General features: G+C 41.8%; 1 protein-coding gene across 3 annotated transcripts in view; it reads left to right on the top strand.

Annotated features, from left to right (window-relative positions):
- ASTN2 (astrotactin 2) overlaps positions 1 to 25,072 on the top strand; it is a 980,906-nt gene that overhangs the window by 272,260 nt on the left and 683,574 nt on the right. For 2 of the 3 annotated variants that reach the window (XM_058672825.1, XM_058672826.1), the window contains exon 4: positions 6,449 to 6,598. The exons of the other annotated variant lie outside the window; for it this stretch is intronic. In XM_058672825.1, coding sequence (XP_058528808.1) covers positions 6,449 to 6,598 — 150 coding nt within the window. The remainder of the gene's footprint in view (positions 1 to 6,448; positions 6,599 to 25,072) is intronic. 3 annotated transcript variants of the gene reach the window in all.

Genomic DNA, 25,072 nt, shown 5'->3' on the forward strand with positions numbered 1-25,072 from the left:
CCTACTCCTGGTCCTGCCATGATGCTCAGATGAAGCATGGATGCATTCATCCAGGCGATGGGTGAGCATTTTGCCGCTCTGAGGAGATGGAGCTCAGTGGGTATCAGGAAGCACTGTGGCTTGTTTGGACAACTTGATGTATTGATAGTGATAGAGCTGCTGAATGGGATTAGAAGGGATTCGCTGGTGGGTAGAGTGGTCAGCAGGATGCAATAGACCTCTGAGAGGTTTGCAGAAGCACAACTCCATCAAAGCCTGTCTGGGCTTCTGGCACCATCACCGAGCCAAGAACAGCCAAACAGATGGGTGGGATTTGCTGCAGTCAGGGTCAGTAACTTCTGTAGTTGAGGGCAGCGAAATTTCCCTTGCCGTTTTTTCTCTTATCCTCACCATTCAAATCTGCATCCTGTCAGAAGGAAGAATATGAAAATAACAGAATATGGAAAATGTTGACCTTCTGGAAATATTAAATGTCAGACATTTTAAAAATATAACAGTGGGGATAGATCAGTCAAGGTCCCAGCTGGACAAAGAATAGGATTCGTAAAAAAAAAAAAAAATCAATGAAACTACTATTTATACATCTAAAAGCAGACTGAGGAGAATAAACATGTGGCTATCACAGTAGCAAGGACAAGAAACCAACATCAGAAAGCCACCACTGGTTCCTAGAATTGACAGGAGAGAGAGGAAAGATAGAGAGAGAAAGTGGTTTTATGAGTCTCCGAGAGAACTGGAACTGTGGGAAAGGTGTCCTTGGCAGAAGCTGTGAGTGTTGAGAAACCCCAGTGTCTGTCTGAAATAGAGAGGGCGACAGGAAGGAGCAAGAGAAAATATTCCCAAACTCTCTCCTCTCATATTCTGCCAGAACATCCCACTGGGAAATCCTAATGAACACCCAGATGAGTAAAGCACCAGGTTATACACTTCGTGGACATCTATCTCCAGGATATGGAATGCAGTAGAATGAGCCTGGGCATGGGCATATGTCTGGGGGTGCAAATAGAAAACAACCAGCAAGATGAGAGATGAACACTCTTCTGTCTGTGCTAAGCACAGCGTGTCATCCTAACCACTACACACCTGCTCTCTGCCTTTCCCAGCGAGTGCATGCAGAGTTTGCATAAAGCTCAGCTCTCTGCTGTGAATGTGACCCACATGACTCACCCTCAAAACACCTGCACTAGGATGCATTGAAATCACCACAGTCTTCATTATCTAGAACCAAACTAATGCCTACTCCCATGGAATGGGCTCTCTTCCAGTGTCCCACTCCTCACTGACGAACCATCATGCCACAGCTGTGGAAGTCAGGAGTCCAGAAGTCCAACCCTATACCTCCTTCTTTATCCAACTTTTTCAGTCATCATGTTCAGAGGGCATTTTCTCCTTGCAAAATAGCTTGAACTTGTTCACCTTTCCAGCTCTGTCTTTACTTAGTCCATCTCAACTCTGTCTACTACTGTCTCTGTTTTTCTGTGTCTACCTTGGCTTCTCTGCCCCAGGATTTGGTCATCTCATTCCTGGATATCTGTTCAGCTCCTCAGTCTTCCTAGAGGGCCCTGTCTCCATTTCTTTTCTCCTTCCAGTAAATTCTTTTCTTTTTTCAGAGAAGTTTTCCATAGTGCAAATCTGATCATGTCAATTCCTAATCTGAGCAACCACAATAAACCCTTCATGTTGTGCCTACGTTAACAAGGTTAGGTTTAGGATTAGGGTTAGAGTTACAATCGGCTTTTTATTTCTTCTCCAGTATTATCTGTGGTCACATGCTTTCAATATTTCAACCCCAGTGACTGGTTACAGATCCTTCTGTTTCCCTTCTTCCCGAAAGATGTTTGTTTAGACTCTCTTCTGCCTCTTTTGATGTCCTCTTTTGCTTTTCATTACTTTAAAATCTTAAATGTAGCAATGTAGTAGGAAAAGTCTTATTTTGCCTTGTACTTTCGGCAGATCATGACCTAAGATCAAATAGTCCCGTTGCTTTATGCATCTGTTGAGGCTGGGAAAAAGCAGAGAAATGATCATACGAAGAGCCAGGAAGCAGAGCCTCAGGCAGTGCACTCTACCCCAGTAACTAACCTTTGCAGCCTAAGACCTCTCATTTGTCTCACATGTGAGGTGCCATGGTTAGCTCAGGCCTCCACTCTTCATTCACTAGCCACTAACTTAAGATGTCGGTGTTCTGAGGTGGTGTTGGGGCACAGTGAGTGAAGAAACCACTTGTGATGCTGGCATCCCATGTAAGTGTCAATTCACCTCTGGGATGCGGCACTTCAGATTCAGCTCCCTGTTAATGCAGCTGGGAAAGCAGTGATAAGTAACCCAAGTGCTTGGGGCTCTGCTACCGACACTGGAGTTCAGGATGGTGTTTCAAGCTCCTAACTTCAAACTGGCTGAGTCCTGGCCTTTTCTGACATTGGGGGAGTAAACCAGCAGATGAGAAAATCTCTCTGTGTGTGTCTCTCCCTCTCTCTATATATAACTCTGCCTTTTGAACTAATATAGTATAATTACATATTTCAAAATAATGACTATAAAAAGGACTCTGGGATTTTAAAAGTTGTGATTTTTTTTTAATTACATATCCTACTCAATCTATAACTGCCCTCAATTCCCACTTTATTAACTCTTTAGATCTTAGCCACAATACTCACTCCCTCAAAACAGCTGCTCTGATTTTCTCAGGTCTTCTAATATATTTAATAATGTATGATGTAGGGCCCAGTGCGGTGGCCTAGTGGCTAAAGTCCTTGCCTTGCACACATTGGGATCCCATATGGGCACTGGCTGTAATCCTGGTAGCCCCGCTTCCCATCCAGCTACGTGCTTGTGGCCTGGTAAAGCATCCAAGGATGGCCCAAAGGCTTGGGACCCTGCACCTGGTGAGGCTCAGGGCTCCTAGCTTTGAGGATCGGCACAGTTCTGGCCATTGCAGCCACTTGGGGAGTGAATCATTGGACAGAAGATGTTCCTCTCTGTCTCTTCTCCTCTCTGTATACTTACCTTTCTAATAAAAATAAATAAATCTTTAAAAAATTAATAATGTATAATGTAGTCTACTGTAACTCTTATGTTTGCTTCTGCCTTATAATATTTCGCCTGCATAGTTTACATTTAAAGGCATAATATTAGTTAATATTCATTTTCCTGTATATAGGGTAAAAATACCAAGGATATTTTCTTTTTACTTTTAACACCATTTTACCCAATTATGGTCTGAATATTTGTGCCCTCCCCTCAAGTTCATGTGCATAGACACACTAATGCCAGTGTGTTTTGGTCTGCTTGGTCTAACATAATGAAATACTCTAGACTGAGTGACTTCAGTAATGGAAATTTATTTTCTCATGGTTCTGGAGGCTGCAAGTTTAACGCCAAAGTGTAACACAGATAGGCATTGGAGATTTTCAGTGTGGGTCCTCATTCTGGCTCATTGACATTGCCTTCCTGTGTATACATATGGAAATCGACCCATTCTCTCTCACCTACTTTCATTCTCTCTTCCTTCCTTTCCCTGTCTTCCTCTCACCCATCCTTTCCTTGTCTTCCTCTCTCCTTTCCTCTCTCATTTTTTTGAAGAGTAGTAATCCTATTGGGTTACAACAATCCCCAATCTTGGGCATTCTTTTAACCTTAATTCCTCACTAAAAGTCATGTCTGCAAATATTGTCACACTGGGAGTTAATACTTCAATATATGGATTGAGGGAACAGGGAAGGAGACACACAGTTTGGCCCATGAGAGACCTTCTCTGGAGAATGGGATCTTTAGGAGGTAGTGAAAATCGAATGATGTCATATGGGAGTGATTAACTTGACTGAGCTGTATGTAGACTTATAAGAGCAGGGGAAATCTCTGTCTCTTTCCCCTTTCTCCAGCCCTCCGTCTCTCCTTCCACTCCTTGTTCTTATTGCCATGTGAAGATACCAGATAGAGGTTGTCTCCTGTAAGCCAGGAGTAAATCCACAAAGAAAACCTAGCAACACTGGCATCCTAATGTTGGACTCCTATATCACAAGTGTAACAAAATAAAGTCTGTTGTTTAAGACAACCAGTTTTTAGTATTTTTAAACTAAGCTTAACTATGGTGTCTTATTATGACTAAGACATACTTCCTGCTCTCTACGCAAGTACCTAATAGTTTTTCTGAAAATACTGTGGAATGGGGAGATGAATGAACGATGAATAGAAATTAGAAGACTTGTTTGAGTCCTTCGCTTATAGGATTCTAGCCTATGGCCTGATCTGGAATTTGACCCCAGTGTGTCATCTTGAGCAAATGATTCTTATTTCTGGGTTTAAGGAATAAAAATTTATTACCCTGTATCTCAAAATAGTACTACAGCCTGTGGCTGCAGGGCTCTTCATCTGATTCTTAGAAGGAAAGCTTGCATTTGGAATTGGATTCTTTGCTCACCTTCAGGTAGGCTTGACTGACATACCTTGGGAGTGACAGCAAGAGAAGCAGTAAAATGAAGTTGTAGTATTACCATGATTCATTTATATATCTGTGTATCTATATTTATATCTATCTAAAGATAGATATAGTGTGTGTTGTTGTTGTTATTGTTAGCATTCGTAGATCTCCCATGATTCCTCAGGATGGGGCGTTCCATAGAATTTAAATTCAAATTATTCCTCTAGGTAGAGCTTACGCTACAGATACATCTAACTCAGTAACTTTCCACAGAAAACAAGAGATCTTTAGAAATGTGTGTTGGGGTGTTCAAGGAACCTTCTTTGTCCACTCTGGTAGAAACCTCTTCAGGAAAACAGGAATCTTTGCTGCCTGCCATCTCTTAGAATGAGACAGAAGGTTAACTGAAGAAGTTGCCTAGCCTCTAGAGATGCAGATGGAAGCAGGGAGAAATTTGAACTTTTCCCATTAGAACCCTCTCTGGGAATTTCTTAGAACAAAGGCATTGAGGCCATCTGACAACTTTCTTTCTCTTCTTTCTGATTTCTTCTCCTTGCCTTTTATGTTGTATTTTTCCTCCCTTTTCAAGATTTTCTGCTTTTTTTTTCTTTTGTCTTCTGCCTTTTTCTTTCTGTCCTTATGATCTCGTTTTCTCCCATCACTAGAACTTTCTACCAACCTAAGTTTTGAAGCTTTGTGGAAATGTGGCTATTAACAAATCAATATAGAGTAATGTTTCAGGTGAAACATCTTATTGGAGTCAGAAGGCTTGATTCTGCCAGTTGCTAGCTTGGAACAAGGTATATGCCTTGTGTGTGTGGTGGAGGGAAGGGTGTCTCAGATTACCCAAGTAAAGTGAGTTATAATCCTAAGTGATCAACTGTGTGTAATGTAGCTCTATCTGTTAGGATGTTGAGTGACCTTCAGTGCCGCTCTTCTGACTGCTCAGTGCTAATTTCCTTCTCGGTTGGCATTCTCAATATTGTAGGCACTAGTTGTCATCAAGTAACTTACTTAAAACTTATTTAAACAGGCCAGTTTTGTCGTTAAACCGTTTCAATATTACATTTTTGCCATTGGAATAAAATTCAAACCCCTAACAAGTGTTTACAAGGTGTCATCTTATACATTTTATCTATTTGAAAGGCAGAGAGAGACTGATGAATCGATTAACCGTGCTCCCAGCTACTGGTTGACTCATGCTGGTGACATCCAGGAGTAGGCCAGGCTGAAACCATGAGCCACAGAATCAATCTGCATCTCCAGCATGGGGATCCAATCACTTGAGCCATTATGCACCATCTCAGTGCTGTGTGTTAAAGGATGCTAGGCTGAAGAACAGAACCGGGACTCAGACCAAGGCCTTCTCAATTGGATTGTGGACACTCCATGCGTCAGGTTAACTGCTATGCCAAATTGCCTGTTCCATGGAGTGTCTAGCCCTTCATCCTTACAAGCCCCTAATTCCAAGTTCCCTTATAGTCACCTTGAATGTCTTTGCACTATGCGTGCACCATGCTCCTTCTGGCTTCAGATCATCACACATGTTTCTCCTTCTGCCTAAGATTATCTCTTTCCAAATTTCCCCTGCAACCTTCTCCTGAAAAAAATCTGCTCTTTGCTAATTCCTACTCATCTTTAATACCTCAATCTAGATGCTTGCTGCTGGAATTCCGTATTCATTCCTAGAATGGGTGAGATGATCCATGTTGCTGCTTCTTCAGAATTTGGTACCCTTCTATCACAAACGTGTCTCAGTGTTGGAATTGCTTAGCTATTACTCCTACCCAACTGTGAATTACTTGAACTATGGACCTATTCCCAGGGCCTAGGGCAATGTCTAGAACAGAGTAACTCATGGAAAATTAATGAGTAAGCCCAATATATACACAGGTACATAGGTCAGTGTCTTGTGCATCTGTGTATGAGTTGTGCAGAGATTTCCTGGGACTCAGGCTGGCCAAGCCTTTTACTCCAGGAGCTGAGGGTGGGCCAAGCCCTAACTTCAGCCCCATTGCCACCCCATAGCAGCAGCTGAGGCGACGCAGGAGACAGTGGAGTCCCTGATGCAGAAGTTCAAGGAGAGTTTCCGTGCTAACACGCCCATCGAGATCGGTCAGCTGCGGCCAGCCCCACGCATCTCAGCCGGGAAGCGGAAGCGAAGGAGCAGATCTCGAGGTAGGTTCTCTTGGCACTCCCTGCCGTGAATTCAACAGATGCTGAGGGAGGTTTTCCTTGTGTTGTTACTCTGTGCTGCTGAAACTTATGTTGCACTCTCTCCCCATTACCTTTCCTTGGAGACAGTAGGTGTGCATCCAACATCCCTGAGCCCCATCTGCCTCCTATAAGAAAGGAAATGAGTCCTGCAAACTATACAGTGACTGAGTAATGAACCACAGTGTATGAAACCATCAGAGGCCCCAGGACCTCTGCACAGTAGATGCTGTTTAAATTGTGGCTGGAGACACTCTGGAGAGTACAAGAAAGGCAGAGTGCTCTCATCTTCAGGTTTGGAGCTAGAAATAGAGATTTTTGCCTCTTGTTTAGAAGCGGGCATAGTAGAATGATCAAGAGCAGAACTATCGTAAATCGAAAGTGCATTCGCATTTCAGATCTGCTGTTATGTCACCCAGGGCAAATCATTCCACTTCTCCAAACCTATCGCACAGAATTTTTTTTACACTGTTTTAGCACAAGGTCCAGCCCAGCATTTCATAAAAAGCATGCTTTGCTGTGCTCTTCCTTTTCTTCCCTCTTTTACCCCCATCTCCCCTAAATCATTGTCATCCCCCTCTCCTACCTGTATGATTCTGTGTGGAACCTATTTGTCATTGCATGATTTCCAAGCCTCCCTTTTCCTAGTCACTAAAGCTGCCAGAGATTACTTTGCAACATAGTTCTGCTCCGTTTCTTGTGCCTTGGCTCCAACAATGTCATAACCCATAACCCCATGGCCGCTGTGGTTCTCCAGCACCTTTGGAAATCCTTAGGCTTCTGTACTGACATTCAGTCAATACGGAGCTCTGATGTATACAGAGCTTTTCTAAATCCACATGCTGTATCATCTGTATTCTTTCCCATACTGTTTTCTCTTCATGAAACTCCCTCTCTGATCTTTATGAATGGCTGTTGTTGTTTATTGGCATTTATTCCATACAGAAGATGCTGAATAGATCTAGATCTATGGATAGATCAAATCTCTCTTAGTACAACCCTGTGAGGCAAGTATGATCAGTTCTGCCTTGCAATGCCATCACTGAGACATGGAACGCTGTGCTGACCTGCCTGATGGAACACCCCAGCAGATCGGGGAGCCATGGAGATCCCTGACATCTGAGTCCCAAACCTATGTAATGTCACCATGAGTTTCTGTGCTGGTGAAGTCCTACCAGCATTTGCAAGGCAGACTTGAATGACACATTCCCATGAAGACGTCACTGATTGCCAAGCTCTTCACATTTCTGGGCGTGGGTCAGTGCTAGATGCATAATAGATGCTTATTTTTTGTAATGAGCATATCTATCCTGTGAAATTTGTAGAAATCCTGTAGGGAAGTGAGATCTGCATGGTAAATCAAGGTCACAGGAAATGATAGAGCTCCTCTGTGTAACTTATATGATAACCTCAGGTTTGAGCCGTTGTGTGGAGGCAAATAGCAATGCCATGTTATAGTTCAGATGAGTCATTAATTCTGTTGATGACTTGGTTTCATCTTTTGTAAACTAAAGACACCAATGTCTACATTAGAAGACCCCTTCAGCCATCTGTAGAAATCTAAGTATAACCCTTTTTGGGGGACATGTGGGCAGTGTGTATCAGCAACCGAACCAATGCTTTCTTAGCTTTGTTTGTAGTTGAACATTGATTCACTGGAGTTTCGCTCAAACTTAGCTATCCATCACTAACAGTTCCTCTGCTGTAATCTTCCTATGCATTCATATCCCTAAATACAAGTCTGTAACCTCTCCCCACTTCTCTGCTAATCTGAATTCATTTTCCTGGGATCATATTTGAAACATTTTATGTCACTGAGTTTTTTCAAAAAATATTCTTTCCTAGACGCTATAATTTACTTAAACAGAACCCTAGTGTCAGGCATTTGGATGTTTCTAATATTTCTTGATTATGAGTAATGCCACATGGAAGATTTTTTCTCTCATATAAAACTTGGCCTTCCTTTCAGAATCTGTCAGTTTCTCCTTCTTAGAGCAGAATTTCAGAATTAGATTATTTATGAAAATCTAATGTTTGATGTAGACTATGATCAGATAGCAGGTTATTTTAATTTACAAGTTATATGGGGCCTCTGAAAACCAATGCGTGAATAAATCCATTTGTCTCTTGTCAGGGTGTATCAAATCTGTCCTCCCTTCTTTGTCACCACCATAACTACTGTCATTTCTTATCTCCTGTGATGGTCTCTTCAGAGCAACCAGGGTCATCTCTGGAAACATAAACCAGATAAGGCCACTCTTCTGCTTAACCATTTTCAACAGTTTCCTGTTCTGAACTGATCCTTGAGTGTTCGTAAACCCTTAATGACCTGAATCTGGCACTGTCCTCTTTCTTCATATCACTGGTTCTGTATTTCTTGGTGTGCCAGCCTAACTGGCTTTGTTCATGTTTCACTAGCATAGCAAATAGTTTTCTTTAGAACCTGGGAATTTGGCTGCTCGTCCTCCTTGCTATGCCTTGGGCTGTCTCTTCTCCACCATCTGCTTCTCTGGCTGAAATCCTTCTTACCAGTTAGGTCTCAAACGCCGACTCTTCACCACCATGCTCTGTAACTTCTCAGTCTGAAGTTCTACCCCTTCTGTCTTCCACCTGTTATTATCTGTTGTGTCACTCTTTTCATTTCATTTCTGTTTTAGTGAAAATTTAGTGTGAAATTATTTCAACTTCTTTGCTTGTTTACTGTCTTCCTCTCTGAAACAAAAGCTTTTTGTTCATAAAACTAACATATATAATGTATTTCATAAGTGTTTATTGAATCAGCAAGAGTATTAGCATCAAAAATCTCTTGAAAGTTCTTTTGTTTTATAACATTCAAACTGATGGTACAAGAGGAATCTGAGATGAACCAGAGCCTCTTTGTATCAGCTCTAGAGGATCCTACTTCTCCATAACAGATGTATTGACAAGTAGCACATCAGCTGTGCTCAAGTGGATGCTCTTGAAGCAATGACCAAAGCAGCTTGCTAACATGCTGCTCCACATTTTGCAGTTGCTCTTGGATAGGGCTTTGTGGGAGAGTAGTTCAACACGTGTTGTTAAGCGTTTCTTGAACAAAATAATTCCATGTTGAAAAGAGAGCTTTGGCTATTTTGCATAGTTCCTCTTCACCTTGGTTCTCAATCTCTGAGGACCGCAGCCTATTAAAGACCCTAAGAAGTCCTACAGTACACAAAGCTGGACCGCTTTATTTGATTCCATATCTGTGGTACCATCTTGACCACAGACTGTGTTTTCCCAGGAAACATTTATCAACATCTTGCAGAACAGAATCATCCATTGCAATGCAGTTTTGGAAATTCTCCATTACTCTGCAAGAACCACAAAACCCCCCAACTATAATGGTCTCAATTCTCCTTCTTCTGCTGCATGCCCGCCCTTCCTCCCGATGTCACGGAGGTAGCCATGGCTTTTCTGGCCCAGGATGGGAGCACCTGGCCTCTCTCTGCTTCATTAGGCTCCAGGCCCAGTTGTTGGTGCCCAATGATTTCTAGCAGATGGAATGGGTAGCTCAGAACCAGTGTCATGGAACTGAGCACATGGTTAAAAGCAGCTCCAATGTGTTCCGTAGCGATGGCTTGTCCTGAGAGGCCTGGTAGATGCACCAGTGCGTCATCGTTTGCCAGACAAGGAAGACTGGTGGAGGACATAGCTGCTGCATTCCTGTTGGTGACAGGGCTTCATGAGATGCTGTTAAGTAGCTGCTACCCACTGTCCCAAGCGCAGTGTAAAAGAGTTGCCAGCAGTCATAGGGTGACAGGATTTCTTTTTGTGTGTTTGGGGGTGGAGTATGGAAGAGAGATTTTCCCGGGGTTTCTACAGTTTATGTACTTGGTTCAAAAGCAGACCCTTTGTTTTGAAATTTAATTCCACCACTGACTTTGAAACTGATCTTAAGCTAGAGTGATGTATCCCCTCAGTTTCCTCTTCTGTCAAATAGTGCTAATGATGCTCACATTGCCACGTGGGTTGTGAAGTAATACCTGATGTGTACATGGCTCCATGTCTGACACAGGGTCAACTTTAATAGAGCATAGCTGATATTGTTCCTGTTATTAAGGTTCTGCCCATGTGACTGGCAGGAGCTCACCAGTGCCAAGGCTGTTGCCCTGACATGGCTGAGGTTCCATCATGTGTCATCAAGATCCCTACAGCAGCCTCTTCCTCCAGCATTGTCAGCTGAAAATTCCCCTTCCAGCCTAGTGCCCAGAGGAATCTTTTGGAAAACATGTTGAACCCGGCCATGTTGCTCCCCTGCCTTGAACATTTTGGATCACTTACATAGGCATCTTCTCCAGTTTTTAAGCTTAAGTTGGAGGAGGATGACGGTGAATGCACAACCAAAAACTCTTCAGTTGTGCTTCCAAGGTATTAGGCCCCGATTACAGATTGCATTGTGAAAGTAAAATCTATGCTTTTCTATTTCATGATTTGTGCATGTTTATTCATCAGGTAAATCATTCAACATTTGCTGAAACCTTCAGGCAATACTGAGTCTGCAGAACAACCATGATGACACTAATTTTAAGGGGATGGTAATGGTATCATCTTCAAAAGATTTCCATAGTGATGAATAAGATAATACTGGTAAAGCACTTAACTCAGAATCTGGCCAAATGTGCACAATGAACATATGTGATGTATTATCTTATTATTTCTTATTTTGAAAGATTTATTTTTATTTAAAAGGCAATGTTAGAGGGAGATGGGGAAGGGAGGGAGAGTAGAAGGAAGAAAGAGTAAGAGGGATTGCATTTTTTTTCCATTTGCTGATTCACACCCTGAGTTTGCAATGACCAAGTCTAGGCTAAGCCAAAGCTATCATCCAGGAACTCCATGATCGGAGGCAAAAGCCGCCTTTGACATCTTCTGCTGACTTCTCAGGAGCGTGACTAGGGAGCTGGATTGTAGGTAGCAGAGCTGGAGCTTGAGCTGGTGCTCTGATGTGGGATGCCAGGAGATTGCACGTGGTGGCTTAATACACTGCACCACAGTATCAGCCCCTATTGTTCTTATCACTACTACTTTGTTTTTGTCTGTATTATTACACATGGAGGTACAGTTACCCACTTTTAGGAGGAAGAATCTACTTGATGAGTGATACAGGTTTAAATACTTGGCATTGTGTACTAAAAGGCTCCTGCTGAGCAAAGTGTGGACCTACCTCCTGCTGCCCCCTAGTCTTAGCCTACTGTGTTTTCTGCATCTTGCAACACATGAACCATCTCTCCCTTTTCCTAATATGTTTTACTTTTCAAGTCTGAGCATTGACCATGTTCTGCCTGAAAGATCCTCTCCTGCCTGTCCCCTTCACCAAGCAGAAAATTGTTTCTCATTTTCCAAATCCAGCTTCAGACCCTTCTCTGTGCCGTGCTTGCTCAGCCCTGGTCCCCACTAAGAGAGCCACTCGTGCATGGGGATGCTCACAGGGTCAATATTTATCACAGCCCTGATTGGAGACCTACAGAAATGCATGTGGACCGACTTCCATGCCTAGATTCCCATTTATGTCTTGATAGCCCAAATGACTGGCAGAAAAAACCTGTCAAGATTGGATGAGTGAGAAAATGAATGGATGAATAGATAGTTGAAAGAAGGTGGTTGGCAGTCTCACAAAATACATATTTAACTGTCTCAGGGCTTGTGGAACTGTATCATAAGAGAACAAAGTAAATCATTTTTTTTAAAGGTGCAAAGTAACTATTAAAAGGTTAGGGTTTCTAGGTGGTGTGCTTATCATACATGATCTCACTCAAAAGATCCCAACGATCTCATAACCAACTATCATAACTATTTTCATTCAACAAAGGAAGAAAGTCAAACCACAGCTAAGTGATTCACCCAGTATACACAACTAGTGAGTTAGCTGTGAATTCAGAAACTACATTTAAATTTCCGGATGATTTGACTACCCTAGAAAATACTTTTGAGCTGTGAAACTGTATCAGCCTTGTATAGATAAGGAAAGGAAGGAGATGTAGTTTCTCTTAGATAAACAATGTATCTTTATCGTCACTTCTGTTAAAAGGTTGTTGGGAAGCAAGGTTTGAGAAGGTGAGGCATCACACTCTTGCTGAACTAACAAAGAGGCAAGACTGCCCCCTTCAGGTTGTCTCTGGAAGTCAGGTCTGTGTTCTCAGAAATTCCCAGTCAGTGGACAGAGCTTTGTGCACATTTGCAAAGTACCCCTACTTGCCACCCCCAGATGGTTGGTATGCCGTATCCATAAAGATTGTGGTCAGTGGATCTCTGCACATGAATGCTTCATCATTTACTAGCAGAAAAGGGATCATGCATTTGCACCATAGTAGGCTGACTTGGAGTTTTTATTAAACTGATAGAATAATTAAAGAAGGCTTCATAAAGGAGGTAAGTTTTGAAGAGAATATGGGTAATAGCCAAAGAGACAAGTTAATAGAACACATCAAAACATGAGAGTAAAAACAGAGCATTGTGGGAATATCGATTGATAGACATGAACGAGGATGCACTAGATTTTCTGTCACAGCCAGGCTCTGGGTGTTCCTCCACACTTTTCAGAAAACAAACGTTACTTCCTTTGTTCTCTTCGCAGCTCCAACGTGCAGGTGAATTGTGGACACTCCGCCTGTGATGCTTATTTTGCATATGTGTGTTTCTATTTGTATTCGTAACCAGCTATAAATCATGCACATATTTGGAAGAAAATAGAAATATTAATGACTTTAAATTAATCGCTTTAATGAGTTGTTCTTCTGCTTAAATACATAATTTTAGTGAGAATAGTTGTTTGTTTTTAGGGATTTATTTATTTTTCTTGAAAGTCACAGTTACAGAAAGCGGGAGACACAGAGATTTTCCACCCACTGGAACAAATGGGCGCAAAGGCAGAGAGAGACTTGTTCAAAGTCAGGAACCAGGAGCTTCTTCTGGTCTTCCACGTGGTTTCAGGGCCCCAAGGCCTTAAACCATCCTCCACTGCTTTCCCAGGGAGCTAGATTGGAAGTGGAGCAGCCAGGCTATGAACCAGAGCCCATTTTGGATATCAGCACTGCAAAGTAGAGGATTAGCTTGCTAAGCCACTACACCAGGCCTTCTGCTGAAATATTGAATGTGCAGTCCCAGGATCAATCTTGTTTCTTTGGTCCCTATCTTAGTTCCACCCACCCATCACCCTCCTTAGTGGCTTTCCCATCCTATCAAGTTGTCTGGGAAAGTTTTGATTCTGTATGGTCAAAATTAAGTTCATCTTGAACCATTAGACAGGTGCAGGTATTAAAAAGAATACCTAGATATATCCAAGCTCCTTGAAGACTAATTTATATAACTGCTATTGCTTCTATTTCTGTGTTTTATTTTTTCTTCCCTTATGCATTGCAGATACCCCCAAGACTGCTTGCTCTTTCTTCCAAACAAAACGTTAGTTACTTTTTCTATGAAATCTCTTCATTTTTTTTCCCAAAGGGAAATCATGCATATTTGCTTCAAGGTTTTATACCTTCTTCACCAGCTTTTCTAAGGTACTTGTCATTTATTACCTTTTACTAGACTAATTTATGCCCACTTCTCATCTTCTTCCTTAATTAATCACTTCAACTGCAGCAGGAATATCCAGGCCATGCCTGTGTTATCATTGACTGCTTTAGTTCTGACAGATAGCAGATGTTCAATTAATGTTTGATGAATTAATGGACAGTAAATCTTTCTGCATGCTCTTGGACAAGACCTTCTAATCTGCAGGCCTCGGTGCCTCCGTCTCGGGGCTGTATTCTTTGTGGTAGTGCACTTAGGTTATAGCATCATGAAGAGATAATGCCCAACTCTCTCGCTGACTTAGAAATACCTTACGTAGAAGGTCTCTGTGACCTAATCTGCAAATCTTACAGTTGGTCACTTTTTAGGAGACTGGGTAGATGAAAGTTCATATATGTCAAGTACTCAATAGGCTACACTGAACACAGTGATTAATCTTTGTTATTAATTTTGGAAAACAAAGTTGATGGGCTCGATAATTTCCACAAGTCTCCAAGTTGAATAGTCTTTGATTAAAGATTTGATTGGCTAGCGTATTGAATAGTGAGAAGTCTAGAATTTGTAGTGGAAAAGCCTTGATTTGAACCCTAACTCTTAGTATAATCTGTCCTCAGAGAAAACTGTTCAGTCTCCTCAGGACTGTGTGCATAGTACATTGGGAAATAAAAATTCCCGAGTTTCTTTTTTCCCAGAGCTGCTTTAAGACCAGGAAGAATATAGGAATACTTCTCCAAGGCATGCTATAGATAAGTTGCATCCCAGAATCAGAAGCCCAGGCACCCTCAGTGGCAGGGAGTCACACACACACACACACACACACACACACACACACACACACACACACCTTTGATCAGGGATTCTTTGCCCTAGGTATCTGACTTATTTGGCCAACTGTCCTTCCTAGAAGCTACAGTCAGGTACCACACCAGCACCAGCAATACACTGATCCTCATGCTGAGTTGAACTGAGGCACAGGGGAGCTGATCTGCAACCCCAGCACATAACTGCCTCCATAAATCTTACTTAATGTGTCTTTCAGAGAACTTTGCATTCCTGAAAGTGTATGCTTCCTCTAGGCTTTTTTGTCCATCTGAAATATGTCAGGGAATGCTCAATTTTATCTGCCCTGACAAGTGGAGAGGCAACCACAAGTAGCTTTAGGAGAATACTGAACCAGCTCCTGTTAGGGCCTAGGGACACAACTCTGAAATTCTTCTGTCATGAGAATGGTGTAATACTATGACTGAGTTGTTGAACAATTTTTAAAGTCTTGAAATGTGGTAACTTAAAACAGCAATCATTTGCTTGGTACTTACTTTGTGTCAAACATTAGGTTTGGTCCAGTGAGTAGTTCTATGTGGAACTGTTTTATTTGACCTTGGTCATGTGGCAGATGCCCTAGGCTGGTTCACATGCTGGAGGGCTCCAAAAAGTGCATGGGGATGTACGACCTTTTAAGACTAAGCTCTGAAGGTGCATGTCATTCCTTGTGTTTCATACTGATGGTCAAAGTCAGTCTTGTCCATCAGAAATAAAGCCAATTTCAAAATGTTCTGATTTAAGCTGCTTGTAGATAGACGGTGGAGGGAGAGACTCACATAACTGTCATCACGGAAAACAGAGCACCCAGAAATTCAATCCCTGTGATATATAAAGTCATGCTTTTCCCATGTCACTGGACTTTGTAAAGCCATGTAAAATTGTGCCTGTTCCATATACTAGGACTGATTGTTGGGGAACTGTGATGAAAGATGTAGTTCAAAATTGGTAGTTTTGGTTGTTTTATAATTCACCCATAATCAAATGAGTGAATCGGGGGGAGAAGCTTTGCCTTCTCCCACGTGTGATGCGGACTTGACTCAGCATCCTGAGACGGTAGCATGGAGCACCTGAGCCATTAGCCAGAATTTTCAAGCTGTGATCCAAGTAGGCATTCTGGGAATAGGTGGCTGGAGTTGCTGCTGCATATGCACAACTCTGTTACGAAGTTCTTGTTCTATATTTATACATGGAACTTCAAAATTTGAGGGAGATCCTAATTGCTAAATATATATATTTTAATGCTGATGAGTGGAAGCTCCTGTTCATACATAAATGTAAAACAGTCAGGAGATGAATACACAAAGCTGACATGGGTGGAAAGCAAGTGTTGGGTAAAAAATATAGCTTATTGAAAACAGTCAAGGCATCCAGCATGTAGAGACAGGAAATGCCTGAGATATAAGGAATGGGGATCTCTGTGTATGAAATACAAAGATAGGTTAAAAGTTTAGAAGCTGATATCCTAGTGGCTCCAGATAGGAACTGTGATCCGATGGGCTGAAAATGGAAAGGATTTTGCCAGCTCTGCCTTCAGACCAGAGATGGTCTCCCCAAGAAACTGTTGAATTTATCTGGACAATAAGATGCTGGACTCTATGCTTGGTATACACTTGCAATGAAAGAATCTTGACTGAATTTGAAATGTAACACAGCAACAAGGTGGAGGAATCTACCATGGGCGTAGGGTACGGGAAGAGGCTGGAGGAATCTCAGAGCCTATGAAACTGTGTCACATAATGCAATGTAATTAATAAAAAAAGAGAGAAAAAATGAAAATGGAAAGGAAGTACAAGCAATAACCGGGGGAAACAAAGAGTGATAAAAATAAACTACAAAGCACCGGAAATCACAGTTACCCTAATTTGTTGAAATTGTAAAGCCCGATTGTTTTATATAAGATAGTAACGATGTTTACCAGAAATCCCCCCCAAAATAAGGATACAAAGTTTGAAAGTAAACAAAAAAAAGAAAAAGACAAACACTTGTCCAATAAAGGCTTTTAGAGATGTAAATGTATCACAAAATAAAATAATCTCAAGCAACATGTAACAATCAAACTCCTTACAAATAAAGCGGATCATTAATTAATCATAAAAGGAACCAGTTTACCTGGAGAGAAACAAAATCTGTGCTAACTACAGCTTCAACATTTAGAAGGAAATATGGAGAGAAGTATAATGACAAGTTGATTCATATGCATCCAAAATTGAAGCTTTTTACAGAAATCTTTCTATTAAATCAGGTAGACAAAAATACAGAAAAGTTTAACTGAACTATTGATGACATAATCATAAAATAGATATGTATAAGTTCTGCCTCTGAGAGTTGGAGGTTAAAGGTTTTTCTGAGGATGTGAGAAATTCACTTTATGGGTCTTGACATTTTATGACTTCAATTTTTTGCTTTGACCGACTTTCCTGAAATATCATTTTATGTTCAGTGATGATTCTTTACAAAATGTATGACTAAATATTCTTTAATAACTACCTCTTTGAAAGACATTTATTTCAAATCGAGGTGTGATTGTGCATCAGCAATCTAAGGGCAAAGGTCCTGTATTTTGGTTTTTGGTTTAGGGTTTTGAGATGATCAGTGCTAAGGCAAAACAGTGGTTTCTGGTTTTGATCCATATTGTTACATTTGCTTTTCAAGCCATGGAAATCATTCCTTTTATCGGGATATCATCTATAAAGAGCAAACCTCTTCCATATTACTTATGTCAGATCTAATTGTGAAGATTTGGAAGTGAGGGGATGTAGTGATCTCCAACCCTCTCCTGTGTCCGTGTCAGCCTCGCTGCCTTGCCAGCGGAAATGGCTGAGAGGGATTGGAGTACTCCGTTAGTGGAATGTTGTGACAAAGGCAGCAACCTTCATAAAGGTATTTGAAGAAGTCCTTCTGCTTTCAGGCAGGACTGGAGAAAAAGTCCTGCAAGGTACCTTACATTCATGAGCAGATATTCACGGTGTAATTATAAAATGGCTAATGTCTCTGATGGATTCTCTGAATTCTGTGTCCCGCACAGCTACCCCCGTCCGAGTCTAAGAGCTCCCGCTTGACACAGTTTGAGGCTCTTTCTAACTGCACACTCATGCTGCTGCAGCTCTTCCCCATTTCCTGGATTCTATCCTCTTGTGGTTCTTCTCTGTGTAAGTGTGTTCCAGCGTCCTGGGTCTCCGACTTGACTTTGACTTATTCCTTCATCAGCTGAGAGTGACACACCATGCTAGATTTGGGAATTACAATGGAAATTCAGACATGTGAGGCCCCTGTGGGTTCCAAGTGTAGAAGAAGAACGAGGCAGTCAACTAGCCAGATCAGTCACGTAAGCATGCAGGTGAGATGGTTAAGGGTTAGTATGATGCACTGGACAAGATAACCTTGGTGGTGACCCCTGTAGTTGTCTACCAAGGATGTTTTGAAATCAATCAAGACTCCCTACTGTTTTGCCTTGGTTGGAAACCATTCTTGCCCATGATTCCTCTAGCAATGATGAAATTACAGGAAAAACAAGTCCTGAGGCAACAGTTGCGCTTTGCTTTTATTGTGTCCCCTACTTTGGGACAAAACACTGGTAGGAAACAACTGTCGTTGACCGCTTTTTTAGTGCCACTTACTATTATGGTTACTTTCCCATGTGTTTGTGTACAACTCTTCTCTTAACCCTTCTTTTGTCAAGGAAGTTGATGCACAGAATTGTGAAATACGTTGTAGCTTGTTGAGCCATTCAGTGGTGGAGCTTAAAGATAAACGCACAACTGTTTCCAGAGCCGCCACTCTTTCCCCCACAGTGTAACTGTGTCTATTTGTAGCAGCTGCCTGCAAGTCTTGCGTTGATATCACCTTTGTGGAGTCTCAGCACATACCCAGCTCTCAGAGCTTGCAGAGAGATTTGGCAAATGTGAAAACAGCATCAACAACAGAAAAAGTCACTGAATATCCTAATTGCTCGGATGGGATTTATTTTCATTTTCTTGCCTAATGATTATTAAGAGTATGCCATCTGTGTAAATTAGATTTTATGATTTTGCTGTAAACTTTTGTAAGGTTAAACTGGAAAGAAGCTAACCTTTAATCTGATTCCATGATGGAAAATGTTGGTTTGATGTACAAGATCTAATGGTGCCTACTGCATGTTAGAAATCCAAATGCAGCTAAACATTAAGGTTAAATGATGATATCACTACTTACTTGGTTTGCATTTTATATCCAATTGAAAACACAAACCCCTTGCCTCATTAATCCTTTGCAATCCAATTTTCATCCCCCCTCCCTAAGTAAAATGATCCTTTGGGAATGCATTTATATCCTTTAACAGCTGCCTGACAGTCCTGCTGATGGAGTTTGTATCCAACTTTGTTACTTGGTAGTGACGACATATCCTGATGGATATGTGTACATAATTATTTGCTCACAGTTAGATTTAATTAATGCTTACCCTCATCATGATCTTGCAGCTAGCAGGCTTTCTCTGCAGGCACAGTTAATGGCAAAAGGATTTCCTTTTTAGCCAAGAGAGACTCCAAAAGGCTTTGTAAAACTTTTTAAGATTAAAGAAAAGAAAAAAAAACAATTCATTGAGGCCTAGTTCGTTTGTTCCCTCTCTACATTAATTCCACATGTGAAAAATTTGAGGCTACTTTAGGGATGGGGTTGTTAAGCCTAATTTCAGACTAAGTATCACTAATATGAGCAACTCTGACAGACCTACGAGGAAGATGAATACTTTTTAATATCTTGGCTTAGAATGGAGTCATCCTGGCTCCATTTTGTTTATGTCTGTGTACAAAATATGCATACATATATTTTTCTAACCATCTCCCCAAGCCACTCTGAGTTCAGTAATAAATAGCTGTGCATGAGAGGGGATATTAAGAAGAAATGACGGGAGAGACAAAGAGAGTTGGATGATCATATTTGGAAGAGGAGATTATTAGAAAGTTAGTAATGAAGAAAGGGAGTGTTTATCAAATAACACTGAGAGGTGAGACAACAAATAATGTGCACCAGTCGATCAGTCCAGCTTGTGAAATATTCATGTGCCATTTGTTTTTTTACGGTGAAAAACATATATTTGCTTTTTATTAGCATAATGACAATAGCTCGTGTTTGAAGAGAGCTTAACCACTTACAACAAATTTTCATATCCATTATCTTAGGTAATCTTTGCAACAACCTTGTAATATCAGCAGAGAAAGCTCCACGGATGAGTAGATGGGAGGTCCAGAGAGGTTGAGCCAGTTGCCTGCTCTTACAAAGCTGGAAGGGAAGAGAACATGGCATTGCAGCCACAGCTTGTAGAGCAAGACCTGGCGCTGTCTTCACTGCCAGATGCCATCACTACTTAGGTTTGGGAGTGTCTGCAGGGAGATGGAAGTGAGGTCTCCAATAGCAGCACCTTCCTTGCCTCCACAAGGCTCCTCATGCATTAGCTGGTAGAACTCCGATAGAAAAATACTGTCAGAGTTGTGCGTACTCGGATGCTGCTTGTTCTTGTTACATGCAGGTTTAGGAATCATGATCGCTGGGGTTTTTAGGAGAGATTTTATCCAGCAAGATACTAGAAGTCTTCAGTAACTTGTGGCCACATCAGGATAGATGGGAAATGCCCTTTCTCTTACTGTGTCACATCCTGCATATAGGCCTTGCCCTTAGGCACCTGAGAGCCCTAAAATGAACAAATTCAGAATTGTTGAGGAGGTAGGTAACCACGCAGAAACGATCCTGGAATATAGATAAGAAAAACTGAGGCAGAGAGAGGAAACGGCTGTTATACCATAGGTCAGTGGCAGATTTGGGACCCTCTCACCTCACCCTGACTTACTGAATCTTAGTTCTTATTTCTGTCCATTACACAGAAAAATACCACCTTAATGATAGAAGAGGCCCAAGAATGCTCTTTTTGTGCAAGTGAGAAATGGATCCCTGGAGAAGGTTAGTGGCTAGTCTTTGACCCAAAGACAGAGCTAAACACCCCCTCTCAGTCCTGCCTTTAGTTCCTGTAAATTTGGTTCATTATTCCAGATTTTGTGTAGGTATTATTGTGTCCCTGGCATTATACTAACCACTGTGGTTCCATGATTCTATGAAAGCATATACAGGCAAGCGTGCTGTGGAGATGGAAGGCAAGAATATGGCTTCTGACTCTCGTTTGACACTGTGCATCAGAGGAACATGCAACTGAATACCCAGGCATGTCCAAGTCCAAATTTAAACAAGATGACCCTGGAGAAGAGGAACAGTATTTGGGAAAGGTGGGGGTAAGAGGAAATTGTAGCCTCAATTACAGTTACTCTTCTTTCTCTGATTCCCAGTGTTGCCAAATTTCTGAGTCCTTAGATGTAAACACTTGAATGGACAAGTAGGACAAGTAGAGCTGCAACCAGCGGACATGCCAGCATTTAACAACATGGGAAACACTAGGGTTATTTCTTGTTGATGAAGTTTACATTGTGCCAGTTTTCAGTATTGTATAATTAAATCTCCATTAGGTATATAATTATTATTATCCCCATTTTGGGGGTAAGAACCTTGAGTCTAACAAGGCAAAAGTTAGTTAACAGTTGTTGGACAGTTGGTCAGTAGCAGTTAGAGTTTGAACTCAGATATGTTTAAGTCCAAAGCCTGGTCTCTTCTTACCTGCAATACAAAAAAAGCCCCCCACCCTCATTGAAGGCCACTGCTATGATCCTTGGTGCTGAAGTCAGGCATGGTGCCCACAGCTCTGCCTTTGAATATTCACTGCCCTGAGGTACTGATTCTTGGCAGGTGTCTTCTGAACACAAAGTTTCAACATTCAGTGAAAGTTTTAAGAAGTGTGAAAGCTAAGAAGACCTTGCCCCTCTAGGGGAAGCCTAGCACCCTGTGCCTTCACAGTTTCCCCCTGACTGTTGTGCATACACTAGGAGAGTATTCTCATTCTTGACTTCCTTTTCCTGGATATCAAAGCCAGGCTGACCCTGCATGGGAGTAATTTCATCCCCCGTCAAATCTGTGCTGTTCCTTTGGTCATGTGTTTATGTGCACATGTGATGTCTCTGTGTGTATGTACTGCACAGCACAGCTTGAAAGAGGTTGAGGGCTGGAAGCGGGCTCCAGGTGAACGGGACGTGTCTTCTGTGCAGCATTGGCTGTGGCCTGTGTGAAAACCAGTGAAAGTGAAAAAGGAAGCTCCACAGTGGTCCATCATATCCGTAAGCCAGGCACTGAACATAACCACAGTCAGGACCACCTTGCACATGTCTTGGGGTCTGTTAAGTTAGTGTTAAGTAAAAAAGGAGGAGCTTCCCATGTTTTACTGTCAAAGTAACTGATCAACCAAGCGTGACATTCATCTACAAATAATTTTATCTTCAGTTTTTGCTTCCCACACAGAGGATAAAAAGATGTCCCCTTTGAAATTTTGCCTACTGTGCCTCAGAAGCCCGTTTTTTAGCTTGTAGCCTTGCATCTGTATGCAGAACCAATCTCTCTTTTGATCTTCTCTCTTCCTACTCTCAGGTGATCATCAGCTGACACTGAGGGAAGAACACCAGTGCACTAGTGATGGATGATATGAAATTGACTTTTGCAGCTTACTTGTGCTTTGTTGACCTTGCTTCGACCTAATGCTGCATGCGCCACTTCTGTCCTACGATGAGAATAAAACTGTACCATGTTATTTTGTGGGTTTGACCCAAGCAGTATATGATAAATGCTAGATCATGCATGGTCTATTGATAGGATCCATTGGCACACCAGGACCTTTCCCACTCCAAATGCCCTTAATGCAGAGCTGTCTGTTGCAGATGTTATGGCCTTACTCCAAAAGCAAACAGATCTACACTGTAAACCTCCTCCTAGCACCTGTCATAAATGCAACCTAACACTGATTACTACCACTAACTCTCTAACTCTCTCATTTTTAAAGATTTATTTCTTTTTATTGGAAAGTCAGATACACAGAGATGATGAGAGACAGAGAGGAAGATCTTGTGTATGATGATTCACTCCCCAAGTGGCCGCAACAGCTGGAGATGAGCCAATCCTAAACCGGGAGCCAGAGGCTAATTCTGGGTCTCCTCCATGAGTGCTGGATCCCAAGACTTTGGGCAGTCCTCTACTGCTTTCCCTGGCTACAAGCAGGGAGCTGGATGGGAGGTGGAGTTGCTGGGATATGAACCGGTGCCCATGTGGAATCCCAGGAGTGTGCAAGGCAAAAACTTTAGCCACTAGGCCACCATGCCGGGCCCTACCACTAACTCTTAAACTACAGGGTTCACTAGGCCATAGAGTACAAATAGTTTGATTGTTTGTGTTTTGACCTGACTGTTTAAAGAGTTCTTTCCTGCTGTGTGATCCTCTCAGAGTTGGCAGCTTCCCATGCTATGCAATAAAAAATGGGCCAGGCCAATGTTTCCAAGTGTGTAATTTACTGCATCCCTGCATCGAGAATGCAAAAGTACACCAATAATTCTGCTTCCTTCCTGGAAGCATGAGGCTGATGTTGCTGTTTCTTTGTTGTTGCCAGGAATAGTACCTGGTATGACATGGTACTCTCTGATTCAGTGAACCTCCAATTCTTTATAGGATTCAGCTTTTGCTGTCTGGAGCACATGTCTTACCAAATCCTGGGGTATATATTTCTTATCTGTTTGGCCCAGTGAGCATTCACATAATGGATCAGAGTCTTCATTCTACAGAATTTCAAGGTGGTCCATATCTCTTCAGATGATGTTGCAACAGAACTAGGTAAAAGAATACAGTGAATTGGAGCTGTGCTTAATGGAACCACTGGGTAAGACTCTGAATGCAGAGTGGTGCTATCTCACATGAGTACAAACTTTCTCTGATCCTTTATCTAGATTGTGATGGAGTGATTTTCCAGGTCAGTGCACACCTAGTATATACTCAAGACTGTGCCAGTTGCCTATAATGATGACACTGTATCTGGCAGCTGCAGTTGAGCTTACCACCTGTTTGAGTTTGTGGGAGTTCATTGTCATGTTCTTGGACCTTTATGGAGTTTGAAGGAACAAATTAGTGAACTAAGTGTAACCATGTTGGAGACTACCGCCCATGCATCCTTACAGTCTTGAAGGATTCCCCTCACCTTTTCTATTCCCCACACACTGGGGTGTTGCTTTTTGTTTCCTCTCTTGCCTAGTACTGTAAATCCCTCCATTTGTCTTCTCTGTGATAGTTTTATCATAGCGTTCAAAGAAATCAGAGGTGGATTTTGTTCGCTGCTGAGAGAGTTCATATCAGCTATATACTTGGAAAAATAGCAAGATAACTATCACCTTGTGGGCTGACTACACCAGAACTCTGTTTTGTTACCTGGCAGGCTATATGTGCCCTGCATTTGGTGTAACTATTAAGATGATTGTTGTGTTGACTGCATCCGGTATTACGGTGCCCAGGCCTGAGTCCTCTTCCTTCCCAAATCCAGCCTCCTGCTCATGTGCACTCTTGGAGGCAGTGGTCATGGCTTACTTAGTTAGATTCTGCCTCCTACATGAGAAAGCTGGACTGAGTTCCTATATCCCAGCTTTGGCCTTGCAAAGGGCCCTTGGCTAGTGTGAGGAATGAAATGGTCTATAGGACATTTTACCCCTTCCACCTCCCCCATGCCTATCAAATAAATAAAATTTTAAACAAGTATGAATAAGTAATCCTGGTCCTTGTATATAAATCAAACTTTATCCAGCAGCTTTTGACATGTCTGGAGGTTATCCTCGTGTTGGGATATGGTTACCTAATTTTAAACAGACATAAGTCAACCTGGGGAAGGACTAGAAGAACTATTAACCACATGTGTTGGTGTTGCGGTCTTTCTCATGCTACCCAGGCTGTCCTTCAATCAATGAGGTCAGAGAACCAGTTTATATTTAGAAACTGGACTTATAGCATTTACTTCCCAAATGCTTCCCATCATGATGTGATGATTCATTTTGCGGGAAGTTATCAGAGTGTGTGGGAATGTGGAGTTTTCAGTCATTCACAAGAACTTTTTGTTGGGGCCAACACCATCATCTTCCTAAGGTTGTATGTATCATTCAAAGCCAGTAGAAGTCAAAATAGTTGATGATTTTCAGGATTTTATAG

The sequence above is a fragment of the Ochotona princeps genome, chromosome 14 (assembly GCF_030435755.1).
Source record: "Ochotona princeps isolate mOchPri1 chromosome 14, mOchPri1.hap1, whole genome shotgun sequence".
NCBI lineage: Eukaryota > Metazoa > Chordata > Mammalia > Lagomorpha > Ochotonidae > Ochotona > Ochotona princeps.